The sequence below is a fragment of the Gadus chalcogrammus genome, chromosome 6 (assembly GCF_026213295.1).
Source record: "Gadus chalcogrammus isolate NIFS_2021 chromosome 6, NIFS_Gcha_1.0, whole genome shotgun sequence".
In the NCBI taxonomy this organism is placed as follows: Eukaryota; Metazoa; Chordata; class Actinopteri; order Gadiformes; family Gadidae; genus Gadus; species Gadus chalcogrammus.
Genome location: NC_079417.1, coordinates 8872534 through 8886424, shown reverse-complemented (window position 1 = coordinate 8886424; position 13891 = coordinate 8872534). Strand labels below are relative to the sequence as shown.

Genomic DNA, 13891 nt, shown 5'->3' with positions numbered 1-13891 from the left:
TCAACCCATACACAGTCAGCCGGATGGGAGGGGGCAGGGCTCTAGGAGTCCTACTGAAGTGGAACCAATGACCACGTAGAAGAAAAAAAACAGGAATCTCTTCCTGCCTCTCTCTCTCTCTCTCTCTCTCTCTCTTGCTCTCTCTCTCGGCCTTTGGGTGCGGCCTATGAAGAGGATGACTGGGCGTAAATGGACAGCACAGCGGGGGTGTCAGGTCAACCCCCCACCACCACCACCCCCCCTTGCTCATCTGCTCATGTACGGCGACTGCTTGGGGACCCCGGCGTAGCTGTGGTGCGAGGGGCCGGTGTACATCATGTTGCCGTGGTGATTGGGCTGCATGGGCTGCTGGGGGTACCCCTGGCCGCCCATCATGCCCATCTGCATCTGCATGGGATACTGCGCCGGCTGGTTCATGTAGGGCGGGTTGCCGTGGTAGCCGCTGTTCATCATGGGCTGCGGCATGCGGTAGCCGGCGGCCGACATGGCATTGAGCGGCGTCATGTTCATGGAGTTGTAGGCGCCCGGCGTGGGCATGAGGTTGGACATCATGCCGCGCTGCACGGCCAGGGTGCGCGGCGTGCCCTGCATGCTCACCGCGCCCGAGCTGCGGCCGTACAGCTGCTGCTGGTGCGGCGCCGGCGCCAGCTGCTGCGTGGCCTTGGAGCGGATGGCGATGTGGCCCTTCACCGCCGCCATCTGCCCCTGCAGCCGCTGGCTGTGGCTGGGCGGCGCCAGGCCCAGGTTGCCCGGCGCCATGTTGCACTGGAGCTGCAGCGAGCCCAGGTTCATGGAGCCCGACGACAGGTTGGCCGCCGTGCCCATGGAGGGCTGCCCGCCCTGGGAGTGCGGCGAGGGCGCCAGCCCCGGGTTGGAGAGGGACACACTGGTGGCGTAGGAGGTGACGGAAGCCGCGTGCGAGTAGGGCATGGGTAGGTGGGGGTCCACGATGCCGTTGGTGAGCTGCTGCAGCTTGGCCAGGCTATAGGTGGCCGAGGGCTGGGCGTAGCCCCCGGCGCTGAAGTCCGGCCCCATGCGCTCGTAGAGGCTGCGGCCGCCGCCGCCGCCACCCTCGGGGATCTCCATGATCATGGGCGTGGAGGCGAAGCCGTTTCCCATGCTGCACTGGGACAGCGCCTGCTGCTGCTGCTGCTGCTGTTGCTGTTGCTGCTGTTGTTGTTGCTGCTGTTGTTGCTGTTGTTGCTGCTGTTGTTGCTGTTGCTGTTGTTGTTGTTGCTGCTGCTGGGAAGGCGTGGGAGCTGAGGGCTGGGAGTTGGCCTGTTGCTGGGAGACCTTCTTCTGCTGCTGGTTGGTGCTGGGCGGCCGTTCGATCACCACGCAGTTCTGCGGCGACTTGATGCCGCAGCCGGGGGTGACGGAGCGCGGTGGCTGGGGCCCGGCGTTGGAGCCGGCCTGCTGGACGAGCCCACAACCGGAGGGGGCGAGGCCTGGCGTGGGGACGAAGGAGCAGCTGCCGCCCTGGGAGGCGGAGGAGGGTGTGGCCGAGCCCGAGGAAGACGAGGCCGCCGACGAAGAGGCGGCGGCCGCGGCCGCGGCGGCGGCGGACATGCCCGCCCCGTTCCCGGCGCCCCCCATGGTGGAGTCGTAGCTGCTGGGGTTGTCGTAGTTCTCCGTGGTGCTCTCGATGCTGCCCAGGTCGCTGAAGCCGCTGTCCACCACCTGCTGGGAGTGGTCCGAGACCGACGGCACGTCCATCATGGGCGACGTCTCCATGCTCTGCTGCGAGGGCGCCGACAGCGAGCCGGGGTGCTCGGGGGTGATCTGGGCGTAGCTTCCTCCGCCGCCGCTGCCCCCGGTGGGGCCGGGCGTGCCGCCCCTGGGGCCGGCGGACCCCGCGTCCATCAGTCCCGGTGTCAGGCCGGGGCTGTTGACGGAGCGCGCCGACTGGCCGGGCGGGGCCAGCGGCGGGGGGTTGGGCAGGGGGCTGCTGTGCTGCGAGGCGCCGCACTCCTCCACCAGGGCGAGCGCCGCCTCGTCCTCGGGCTCCCCGGCGTGGCTGTAGCTCTGCAGGGTGCGGCAGGCGGCCAGCGTCTCCTCGCAGTCCTGGTAGGCGCCGTGGTGCGGCGGGGGCTCCGTCTCCTCGTCCTGGGCCTCGCCCTGCGTCAGGGACTGCACCGCCTGCACCGTCTCCAGGTCCAGCTCGTTGGAGTGGTGGCCGTGGTGGGCGTGGTGGGCGTGCTGCTGCTGGTGGTGGTGCTGGTGCGAGTGGTGGTGGTGGTGGTGGTGCGGCTGGTGGTGCGGGGGCCCCAGCTCCTCCTTGAACTCAGGGTGCTGGTGGTGGGGGGCGTGGGGGGGCTCCATCAGCAGGGTGACCGCCTTGTCCTCTGGGTGCAGCGGCGGGAGTTCCGGGGCCTCGGCCGCCACCGGGATGCCGGTGACCGTCTCCACGGCGGCCGCCTCCTCCTGCTCCCGCTGCCGCCGCTCCTCCTGCTGGGGGTCCGGCGCCGGCGCCGGGGCTGGGGCCGGCGCTGGCGGCCGGCCCTTGGCCTCCTGGGGCTCCTCCTCGGCCTCTTCCTCCTCATCGTCCTCCTCCTCTTCCTCCTGCTTGCTGACAAACTCCCGTGGGGCGCGGTGCTCCGTGTCTAAAAAAGCCTCCCCGCCCTGGGGCTCCTCCTTGACGGGCGGAGAGCTGGCTCGGGACGCCGGCTCCTCGTCCTCCTCGTCCTCTTCCTCGTCCTCCTCGGACTCCTGGCTCTTCCTCTTCTTGATGCTGCTGCTGATGACGTTGTTGTTGTTGTTGTTGATGCTGCTGCTGCTCTTGTCCTCCAGGTGGCCGTCGCCTTCGTCGTCCGCGTCGTGGTCCTCGCTCCGCCGGCTCCCGGAGCCCGGCATGGCAGTGGGGCGCCTGTTGGCGCACTCGTCCTCATCCTCCCTCTCCTCCTCCTCTTCGTCCGCCTCCTCCTCCTCCTCCTCCCTGTTCTGGGGCCGTGGCGGCGGCGCCCTGGGCCCCGGGGTGCAGGGGACGGGGGCGGAGGCCGGGGACAGCATGGGGCGGGACGGCGGGCGGCTGGGCTTCTCCTCCTCCCAGCGCCTCTGCGACTCCTCCTCTTCCTCGTCGTCCTCGTCGTCCTCGTCGTCATCGTCCTCCTCCGGCTCGGAGACAGGGGCGGGCTTGGGGGGCGGCGGCGGCGGCGGCGGGGGCTGTTGCCGCAGGGCGGGGTTCTTGGGCGGCCGGCCCCTCCTCTTGGGGATCTTCTGCTCCACGGGCTGGGGCAGGAAGTCGTCGTCCTCGTCCGAGTCCCTCTGCCGCGGGCGGCCGACGGGGGCGGCGGTGCCCGGGCCGGGCCGGTAGGGCACCGGCTGCAGGCGGCCCAGCTGCCGCTCCGCCTCCTCCTGGGCCCGCTGCAGGTACCAGCTGCGGGGCTTGCGGCCGGGCTTCATCTTGATCTTGGGCGGCTGCGGGGCCCCGGCTCGGGCCTCTGCGGCCAGCCGCTGGTTGGGCCCGCTGCCCGGGGGGCGGCCGGGCCCCCGCTTCTTCCAGTGCAGGGGCTTGCGGCTCTTGCCTTTGGGCCAGCCCTTCTTCTTCTTGATGGGGACCTCCGGGTCGTGGGGCAGGGTCTCCGGGTGGCCCGACGCGGGGGCGCCCATGGGTTTCAGCGAGGGCCTCAACTCTGGAACGAGAAACCAGACGCTCCGTTAGAAACCCATTAATAAAAAGGTCATGCAGTCGTCGGTCATATCCCGAGATGTATCGATGTTGAATTATTGTTAAATCTTCACCGAGCGTGGCAGCCAATGGCTGGTGGCCATCAATCACGGCTTATTCTTATTCTCAACACATCGTATATTCCCCCCTGGCCGGCGGCTCGACAGATTTACATTAATAACCCAAGATGTAAACATCCATTCAAGTATTTTCAAAGGACACTAGCTATTAAAAAAAAGCACGGACAACTATGAAGTAATCACTTTTGACACCCACATACCTGCACCCCCCCACACACACACAATCACCCCCCCCCCCCCCCCCCCCCCCCCCCCACACACAAACACACACACACACAATCAACCCCCCCCAGACACCCCACACCAACACCCACACCCAAACAAACCCCCACCCAGACGCGTACCGTCGTCCTCAGACTCGGAGAGGTTGGCGCGCCGGCTTCGCTTCAGGGCGGGCTCCGAGAGCCGCATGGCGGAGCGGGCAGGGGGGTAGCGGCGGAGCGGGTGTCCCAGCGAGGTCTCCTCCTCCAGCCGGGGCATGGGCCGCTCCGAGTCCGAGTCCACGAAGGGCTCGTCCAGCACCTCGGTGGTCTCCGAGATGGTCTCCGTGACGACGCTGCTGTGGGGGTGGCTCTGCCGGCGTATCCGCCGCTTTCTCAGCGGCTTCTGGGCGAGACAGGGGGAGAAGGAGAGGCGGGGGGTTTCTTTACACACGTGCCGTTATTGCAGCGCCTGCGGGTTTAGCGGTTCGTTATTTCCTAATTTTTTTAATCGATTGGGGACGGCGCGTTCATAGACATTACTGACAATGGCAGGGGAAAATCAAGCATACACGCTCGTGCTCGTTGTCGGTAATGGCTTCATATGACATGCGTGAACATGCAGGCTCCGATCAAAGCGGTTCAGGCTAAGCACCAGAGCGGGGCCAGCCTATGGGTACTATTCCTCCCTCTCCTCACCTTGCACTTCAGCCCCAGGGCGGGCTTAGAGAGGACGGGCGGGGAGCTGGTCCTCCGGTCCTCGTCGTCCTCCTCATCCTCCTCATCGTCGTCTTCCTCTTCGTCGTCGTCCTCCTCGCTGCTCTCGCTGAAGCAGGTCTTCCTGCCGGGCAGCTCCGAGAGCCGGGGCCCCAGGGGCAGCTGGGGCAGGCCCTCGTCTTCCTCGTCGTCGTCGTCGTCATCGTCGTCGGGGAGCTCCACTCTGAGCCGTGGCTTGGGGCCCCTCTTTTTCCTGGGCGGGCGCCCTCGGCGCGGCGGCGTGGCCGAGGGGTGGCGCCCGGCGGCCAGGGGGTGGGATGAGGACGACGAGTTCTCCAGGGAGAAGAGGGAGGGCGGGCCAGAGGAGAAGCCCGGCCCCTTCCTCCGCGCCTCCCGCAGCTCCTCCTCTTCCTCCTCCTCCTCCTCGTCCTCATCCATCAGCGGTGGCGGCGGCGGCCGGTTCTTTGGGGGGCGACCGACCCGGGGCCGGTCCTTCGCCTTCCCCCAGGGCCAGTTCTTGGGGGGCCGTCCCCGCGGGCGACGCTCCCCGTTGGCCGGGGGCAGCGGGCGAGACTCGGGCCCGGCGGGGGGCGGTGGGCAGCGGACCGGGGAGCGGATCGGGGAGCGGGCAGGGGAGCTGTGGTTCATGGGAAACCCCGGGAAACACTTCCTCTCCTCCTCCTCTTCGTCCTCCTCGTCCCCCCCTCGCTCCTGGTGGATGTGCCAGGAGAGAGGAGAGATCTTGTGGCTGGGCTTCACCTGAGGAACACACACACACACACACACACACACACACACACACACACACACACACACACACACACACACACACACACACACACACACACACACACACACACACACACACACACACACACACACACACACACACACACGACACTTTGGGTCAGATTCTGCTTATGTCAAAGGCTCTTTTGCGATTGGCTGATATTCCACTGCGAGTCACAATACAAACTGCTTGGCTCCACCCTGACACTTCCGGTATGTTCTTATTTTGATGTACATCTAAGGGTTTCTAAATGGTATTCATGACCCCAGTATGATTTTAACACCCATAACAATTTTCAAAAAAGTTCTGCAACACAAACAATGTCAAAATGCGGATTCAGGATTCACGTCATCCAAGTTCAAGTGAAAAACGTTAATGAAAACCATCGGCGAATCTCTAATCTGCCTCCCGTGAAGACGAGTGGGGTTACCTCCTCGCGGGCCTCCTCCTCCACCTCCTCGTCCTCGTCGTCGTCGCGGTCCTCCCCCTCGCCGTCCGACACCACCGTGTTGGTGACCACCACGGGCGTCCAGCGCAGGCACTCGGGGTCCACGTCCAGTGGCCGCGGGCGGGCCTTCAGCCGGCTGATGTGGCTGGACACCAGCTTCTCCCGCCTCACCAGCACCAGCCTGGGGGACGCACACAGAGACCAGTTTAAACCCCCTTTTTCAGCGCCACACCTTAATAAGGCTCAGTTATGGTTCCACCGTGATGAGACGCAGAGCAAGGGGGTGGACGGACACATTGTGTCCTTGCGGAGCCTCCTTGCGTCCACCGCGAGGACCAGACGTGCGCCGCCTCAAACATTGTAACCTTGCGTCGAGACGACGCATCAGCAAGTGTGGTGATTGTTCAGCTGAGGTAACCCGACACAGAACCAAAACAGATTCACGCTAAGCCTTGAGCCATAGCAACCGCAGGGGCTGAAGGCTGTTGGCTGCCCCAGCAGTCTGATGGCCCATAAAGAAGCAACCCTGGGAGGAGTACAGTCACCGTACGGCGGGGGGAACCCATCAGCGTCTAGGAGAGGAGATTCATTTGGGCTGCTTGTTAGTGCTCGTTTGAGCACTGTTTTTATAGCCCATAGGAACCATGAGGATGATGAACACACTTTGCCATTCATCCAGCGTGCCAACGAGGACATTGGCATCGTCACAGCCTTGTAAACATCATTCATTTTTTTTTTAAACGTAACGTTTGAACCGTACAATTCATTATACTACTGCTACTTTGTCATTCAGCGGGCGCCTTCATCCCACGCGACTTAGCCATTCAAATATATTCACAAGCCCCAAGGACGCCTACAGGCAGACTGCAGACCGGGGGATTCGACCGCACGAGTCCATAGGGTGACGTTGGCAGACGCTGGGAGCAGCTCATCATGAATGGACTGCTCAAGGCTCCGCTCTCTCTCTCTCTCTCTCCCTCGCTCTCTTACCGGTCTCCGCGCTGCTCCAGCATGGTGAGGTTCTGCAGGGTGGCCGTGATGTCCTGCGGGCAGATGCCCGTCAGCTTGCTCAGCTGCCGGATGCTGAGTTGCCGGTCGCGCACCTCGTGGAGACACTCCAGCACCACGCTGTGCCAGTAGGCCATGTAGGACAGCCGGCCCAGGTCGGACAGGGGCTTCTCTGGAGAGCCCGGCTGGCCCTCGCGCTTGGACAGCAGGTAGCCTGTGGAGGAGGAGGGGGGGAAGGGGGTTAGAGAGATGTAGCAGCCTCCCCAACCAGTACTCTGTCCTTGGTATTATCACAATACGCACAATTCGTACGTTGCAACTGAGGGTCGTGACATTGGCTACATGGCCATCGTTACTACGGTAGGAGGCCTATTATGGTTTATTTCCTTCTCCGAGAAAGTTCAAGCCTCTTATTTTGCTCTTGTATTTTAATTTTCAATTTGACTACAAAACCTGATATCACGGTAAGTGGATATTTTTCTTCCATGACAATGTCACTCCAAAGCACAAGAAAAATGGTCAGCCTGTCTGGACAGCAGCTGACATTATATATTATTCAACGGTATTATGTGACTGTCATTTCGTTATCTTCATTATTATGCTATCATTTAATTCCCCTGTGAATTTACCTTTAAAGGCCATTGTGTTTTTTCCCTCAAGATCATTTCCAAGTAATCTCTACACTCGCATGGATTGTCGAGTCCAGCTCCTAAACACTTCTCTTCTTACCGTCTGGGAAGGAAGGCAATTACAATGACCCAGGTGTATATACAAGCTGGTTGCCAGGCAACTATGCAGATGCCAAAGCTAATGGATACTACACATGGATGTGCCCCCCAGCACAATAAACCCTCAAACTGAAAACTCTGTTGCCAGGAAACGTACTTGCACCTCCCACCACGCAAAACAAAGCCATCAAAAATGCAACAGGTCTGGCGGGCCTGGGGCGCCTGGGGCGCGTGCGCGCGTGCGTGCGTGCGTGCGTGCGTGTTCTAGTTTGTGTTTGCGTGCGTGCGTGCGTGTTCTAGTTTGTGCGTCGTAGTGCAACTCACTGAAATCGATGAGGAAGCGTCCGTAGCCGCGGCGCTGGTACTGGGGGAGGATCATGATGCAGGACACATTGTACTTCTGTTGACAGTGCTTCTCCTGCAGACAGGACACACACAGACACACCTCAGAGCAGGAACATTGAGCCAGACAGAGAGACAGAGACAGAGACTGTGTGTGTGTGTGTGTGTGTGTGTGTGTGTGTGTGTGTGTGTGTGTGTGTGTGTGTGTGTGTGTGTGTGTGTGTGTGTGTGTGTGTGTGTGTGTGTGTGTGTGTGTGTGTGTGTGTCTTAGGGTAGACACTTTAGGGTCGTGTGCTTGATGGCTTGATGTAGATAGTGGTAAGATGACCACCCATCACCCCCAGCTAATTGCATTGCTTTTAGCAGCAAGGTCGCATGTTAATGTGGGCACCTGCACACTGAAGCGAGGTCGTTCAGCGCAGAGAGAGAGAAAGCATGTGTGGTGGAAAAATCTCCTGTGTGGCTTAATGTTTTTGTTCTCATTTAACTGGAAGGCATCGCCACTTATTTCTGCTTTAATTGGGGCTTGGGCGTTTGCAGACATCAGCAGCTGTCTAGCTTTCCGGAACCTATTCACGTGTAAAGATCTGGTAAAACACTATCACGTTCCCAAAATACAGTCAAGTCAATGGCATGGAAATATTTTGCAAGCGCTTCGAGACAAGAGATGGTATGGGGCATTGGGCTCAAGTCGTTTGGCGTCAGAGTGGGCGGGGCGGAGAAGGGCATACCTTGGAGAAGTACCCGACCAGGTGGCAGCCCTTGCTGTCGTTCTGGGTGAGCACGTAGAAGAGGAAGGGCTCCACGTCGTAGTACAGGGTCTTGTGGTCCAGAAACAGCTTGGCCAGCAGACACAGGTTCTGACAGTAGATTGTGCTCACGTTGCCGTCCACCTGTGGGGAAGGAAGGAGACAGGGGGATGAGGTGGGAGGGAGATAGGCGGACTACGAGGCGGTCTGATAAACTGTGATAAACGCTCCTTGAAGCCAAGCGAAACAGAGCAAGCAGAGACACTACCACCCGCACACACACTGCCATCTAGCCTCCCCTCTTGGGACCGAGACCGAGAAGCCAACAGAGAGCTAGCCTCGAGTGAATGACAAGTGAGAGGTGAGAAGCCTGTTGGCTCGCTGCCAAGCCTCTGAGCACCTTAGCTGAGTGGACAGGGTACGATGGTGGCACACACACCACGCCGTCTAGGGCTGCAGAAAGCCCTTAAGAGAGCACTGCCATTCCGGTTCAAGGACCAAACAGTGCACTGGACACCAGCTCGACTCTACGACCTGCACATGAAAAGAGGCAGTGCCGGTAGAGAGCAGAGAGGCTCTCTGCTCTGAACAGCAGAGAGGCGTGCGGGCGGAGAGAGCTTGATGTGCCAGGTTGGCTCACGGCCACAAGTTTGAGAAACAGACGAAAGACATCCGAGCCCGGTCTCTCTGGTCGAGGGACGAGTCGTCCAAGCAACTAACAATGAATACAGGGAAGACGGAAAATAACCAAACTAACAGATTGGGACACTTGCCGTGAAAGACAAACGCAAATTGATGCATCAAAATGATCCGACACAATCCAGAGCAATAGTTCAACAAAACTAACAGAGTTGAGAACTTCCCTTGAAAAAAGGTGTCATTGACACATAAAAAGAATCCTACAAAATCTGGACGATCTTGGTGATTCCTGTGTCCAGGGACGTCTGCATTCCATCCACGCTCCCCTGCAATCAGCCTTTCAGGTTGTTTGGTGTTGCCATGGCAACACTTCCAGCATAGCGCAGCGGCAAAGCTGCGTGGCTGCCGCACTGATTGCAACCGTGTCATTTGCGGGATCGGTCATTTTACCTCCTTTCTCCCTCCAATCTGGAGCTACCCTTCCCCCCCCCCCCCCCCCCTCTCTCATCCCCGACCACTCCACAGGGAGGCAGGTGTACCTCGCCGGAGCCTAAACCACAGGGCGCCAGACCTCACCTCAAAGACGGAGACGTCGTCCTTCCTGTAGATCTCGTTGGCGGGCGGGTGGAACCAGCTGCACTTCCTCATGTGCTGGTAGAGAATGCTGCGGCTCTTCATGTAGCGCAGGCAGAACTCACACAGGTAGAGCTTAGGGAGCCTAGGTGGAGGAGGAGGAGGAAATAAAGTGTTATAAGATTAATCTCGAGGTAAATATTAGCCAGTAGAGAGAGGGCTGCATGAAAAGCAGAGACTTTCCCCAACTGGACACTTAGAAATGTGCTAAATCAGCCGCAGCAAGAAAACGCTAGGTTAATATATTCCAAATAGGTATGCAAAGCAGGGTCCCCGGTTAGGAATGAGGAACTGAGCTGTTAAGGGTCACACTCCAGTCATTTTTCACTAAATTAGCTCACACACTGTCCATTAGCCGGCTCTTGCTCCTGCCGTGTGTTCCAATACAACGCAAGCTCATGACATTTCATATTTATTTTGAATTTTCCGCTACTTAACACATTTTTTATTAGAGTTAGGGTTAGGGCTTGGTGCGTGGAGCCTCACCTGCTGTACTCTTGGGGGTAGGGGGACGAGTACCACGTCTGGATCTCGTACTTTCCGAACTCTATGACCGACGGGCATCGCATCTGAGGGTCCGGTGGGCCCTTCACACCCACTTTCTGCAGGAGGTCAACCAATCAAGCTTTATTTTCTTCACGCTTTCATGCAACATAAATAGGCTAAGGGAAAACAAGTTTAAAATAACAAAATCAGAGAATCTAAAGTAGATCCAAACTAAATGTAGTTGATTAAGTAGAGTTTATGTCGATGTAATCGTTTATGATGTATGAAAGAACAAAGAGATAGGGATTAGTTGGCCAGACAGATTAAACACTAGGGATTAGATTACACCCCCCCTGATTATTGAGGCTAATGAGCTGTGGAGCACCAAAAGAAAAACACCAACGCTCAACATCAAATTGGGTTCAAAGTGCAATTCATGCTCAGTGAGGTGTGTGAACTACGACACACTTGCGCACAACTAATGTACGATTACCAGTGGAATTCTGGCAGGGGCTGGGCTCCCATGCACTCACGCTAGCAGCCAAATAGCTTTGACTCTTAACAATTAGCATGTATAAGGCATGCTGATGGCTACGAGTCACCTGTGTGTCTGTGTGCGTGCGTCAGTGTGTATACCTGCAGAGCCAGCTCCTGGATATGTCTGAACAGCTCGATGTCCTTCTCCGTCAGGTTCTCGTGGCCGGGCAGCTTCTCGTCGTCGCTGCAGTCCTGATTGTCTGGAGGACAGCAGACAACACCGTGTGTAAACAGCAAACAGAACCTGGATTATCTAGGCTAGGGGGGCTAGAGAGGGGTCTAGGGTAACGTGCTAAAAGTAGGGGTCTAGGGTAGGTGTTCTAGGGTAGGTGTTCTAGGGTAGGTGGTCTAGGGTAGGTGGTCTACCGAAGGGGTCTAGGATGGGGGCTCCAGAATAGTGCAGGGGAGGGGGTCTAGAGAAGGTTATTTAGGGTAGAGGCCTGCCAGGTAGCCCCATATTGTAGGGTAGAGGCCTACAGTAGGGGGGTGCCAGGTAGCCCCCTACTGTAGGGTAGCGGCCTAGAGCAGGGGGCTGCCAGGGGGTTGTCCTTACCCATCCGGTCGTCTCCGTCCTTGCGGTTGGCCTTCTTGCGGATGCGGCACTGCTGCGAGTAGTCCACCGCCTCCTGCCGCGCCTTGCGGCCCTCCGGCGACGGCGTGAAGAACTTGGTGAGCGCGTCGATCAGCCCCTTGGTCTTCTTGTTGAAGCGCAGGCTGCCGCTGTCGCCGTCCTCGTTGTCCTCGCGCAGGGAGAACAGCAGCCGGTCGTCGCCGGGGTAACCCTCGCACGACGAGCTGGACGACGAGTCGGGCGAGGCCGAGCGCCGCCGCCGCCCCCGTCCCACCAGCTTCTTGAAGGGCCTCCCGGGCCTGAGCGAGAGAGAGACAGGAAGGGGGGTGAGTGAGGAGACCTGGAGAGAGCGGGATGTGGATGCGGGCTGACCCGCCGGGGAAAGCGACCGTCTGTTTACTGTTCAGTCCGAGAAGGGCTGAGGTGAGCCAAGGGTCATGCGCACTTTCACGCATGGCCACTCACACACACCCACACCCAAGCTTCATGGCATTGCTATAGGCACTGCGGGATGCTGGCACCCTCACTGATAGAAGGCAGGAATATGACTAATTAAATAATATTTTTGGAAAATGGTAGTGTTCGGAAAAAGACCAACATAACATAGGTTAATTAAACAATAACCCATTTCCATTTGGTTTATTCAACCTCTGTTTTTAGCTTTGGCTTGTGTGTATTCACACAGTTGGCAGGCAGGGCCCCCCTTGCTGTGCTTCTCAGCATGGGGCCCCAAAACACTGAACAAGCAGTGGGCCATGTTTCTCGTCTCCTACCTGTTTTTAGGACGTCCCAACGGTGCATTGTAGCGCCGTTTGATTTGTGCCGCCTTTTCGTGTAAGAGCTTCCTTCCCCCCTTGTTCCTGGGCTGGCAGATCTGACAGATCCACATGCCTGGTGGGAAGAGAGAGAAAGATGTAGAGAAAGAGAGGGCGTCGGAGACAGAGAGAAAGAGAGGGCGTGGGAGACAGAGAGAAAGAGAGGGCATGGGAGATGGAGAGAAAGGGAGGGCATGGGAGATGGAGAGAAAGGGAGGGCACGGGAGATTGGTTGTGAAGATGCACATGGAGAGTTTTGAACCAAACAGACAGAATGTGACCGAGGGTCCGACGGTGTACCTTTGGGCATCCTCGTGAGTGGGGGGTCACAGCACTCCATGTGGAAGCCGCGGTCGCACGAGTCGCAAAACAACATGTTCTCCTAGGGTGGGAGGGGTGCGGTCGGGATAGGGGTGAAGGGGACACAAATTAAGTAAATGAGTCCATTAGCCACTAAAACTACTAATCCACTTTGCCATTATCCCTGTAATCTGTTTAAGGTCATTGCCGTGTTTGTGTAGGAAGCAAAGTGGTCATTTTCTTTACCCAACGGGGTAAAGAAAATTACGCTATAAAGATTTAACGACACACAGTCGATATCTCCTCATTTTGTTTTATTTCCAGAGTCAATGACGGGGTTTACGAGCGTGCTTTACTCAAGAGCGTAGGTATACGTTATCATTTCAGTGCTGATCACTGGAACCGTAGGTGATTAATAGGACCCAAGGAAAGAATCAATAAAGACAAAACCGCAGGGAACTTGACGGTGCATTTCTTGCAGAAAATATGTTACATTTCGATATGGGCTGGATGATCACATAAACACTATGGGCATCGCTGCACATGGCCCCCCCCCCCCAACACACGACCGGGCCTCTACTCACCGCGTTCTTGCCCTGGTCCTGGCAGCTGCTGCAGGTCTTGCACTCGATGCACTGCCACCAGAGGGCTTTGACCCTGACCGTGAGCTCCGGGGAGAACTTCAGACAGGACGGGTGGCCTGCAGAACAACAGCACACACAAGACGTCTCAATCTGATAACATCCAACGCAACCTTGAAAGGAAGCTGAGGATTTGCTCTGGACAACAACAACAATTCAAAGACAGTGCGAACACAGGGCATGTCCAGATAAGGACATAAACAAAAGGCACATGCCTCAACCTGCAACACCCGGAGGGAGTGAGGCCTCTTGGGACTAGCTTGGGGTCCTGATTTGGATCTAGATCAGGGCCCTGGGTAGGGCTGGGCGATATTGCAAAAATTATTATCACGATTATTTTTTTGATATTGATCGATATTGATATTAATCACGATATATAATTTCATTCTGCTGAAGCCTGAAGAAAGAAGAGTGTTCATTAGTTAAACCATACAGTTTTGTTTATTGCCATATTTGTGATAAGGGAAATCCACAAAAGTGGATGAACAAAGGCCCTGGCACATGGACTGAACTTTAATCTATAAAATATGAACTACATAG

General features: G+C 57.8%; 1 protein-coding gene across 1 annotated transcript in view; it reads right to left on the bottom strand.

The window, feature by feature from the left end:
- Positions 1 to 202: 202 nt before the first annotated feature.
- Positions 203 to 13891, bottom strand: part of kat6a (K(lysine) acetyltransferase 6A) — a 28165-nt gene continuing 14476 nt past the window's right edge. Inside the window, exons 4-17 of the mRNA XM_056591615.1 lie at positions 13295 to 13410; positions 12711 to 12792; positions 12369 to 12486; positions 11578 to 11894; positions 11124 to 11224; positions 10488 to 10603; positions 9945 to 10086; positions 8712 to 8873; positions 7963 to 8056; positions 6893 to 7124; positions 5885 to 6083; positions 4647 to 5423; positions 4092 to 4353; positions 203 to 3632 (exon numbers count right to left, since the gene is read on the bottom strand). Of these exons, the coding sequence (XP_056447590.1) occupies positions 247 to 3632; positions 4092 to 4353; positions 4647 to 5423; positions 5885 to 6083; positions 6893 to 7124; positions 7963 to 8056; positions 8712 to 8873; positions 9945 to 10086; positions 10488 to 10603; positions 11124 to 11224; positions 11578 to 11894; positions 12369 to 12486; positions 12711 to 12792; positions 13295 to 13410 (6104 nt within the window). The 3' untranslated portion in view covers positions 203 to 246. The remainder of the gene's footprint in view (positions 3633 to 4091; positions 4354 to 4646; positions 5424 to 5884; positions 6084 to 6892; positions 7125 to 7962; positions 8057 to 8711; positions 8874 to 9944; positions 10087 to 10487; positions 10604 to 11123; positions 11225 to 11577; positions 11895 to 12368; positions 12487 to 12710; positions 12793 to 13294; positions 13411 to 13891) is intronic.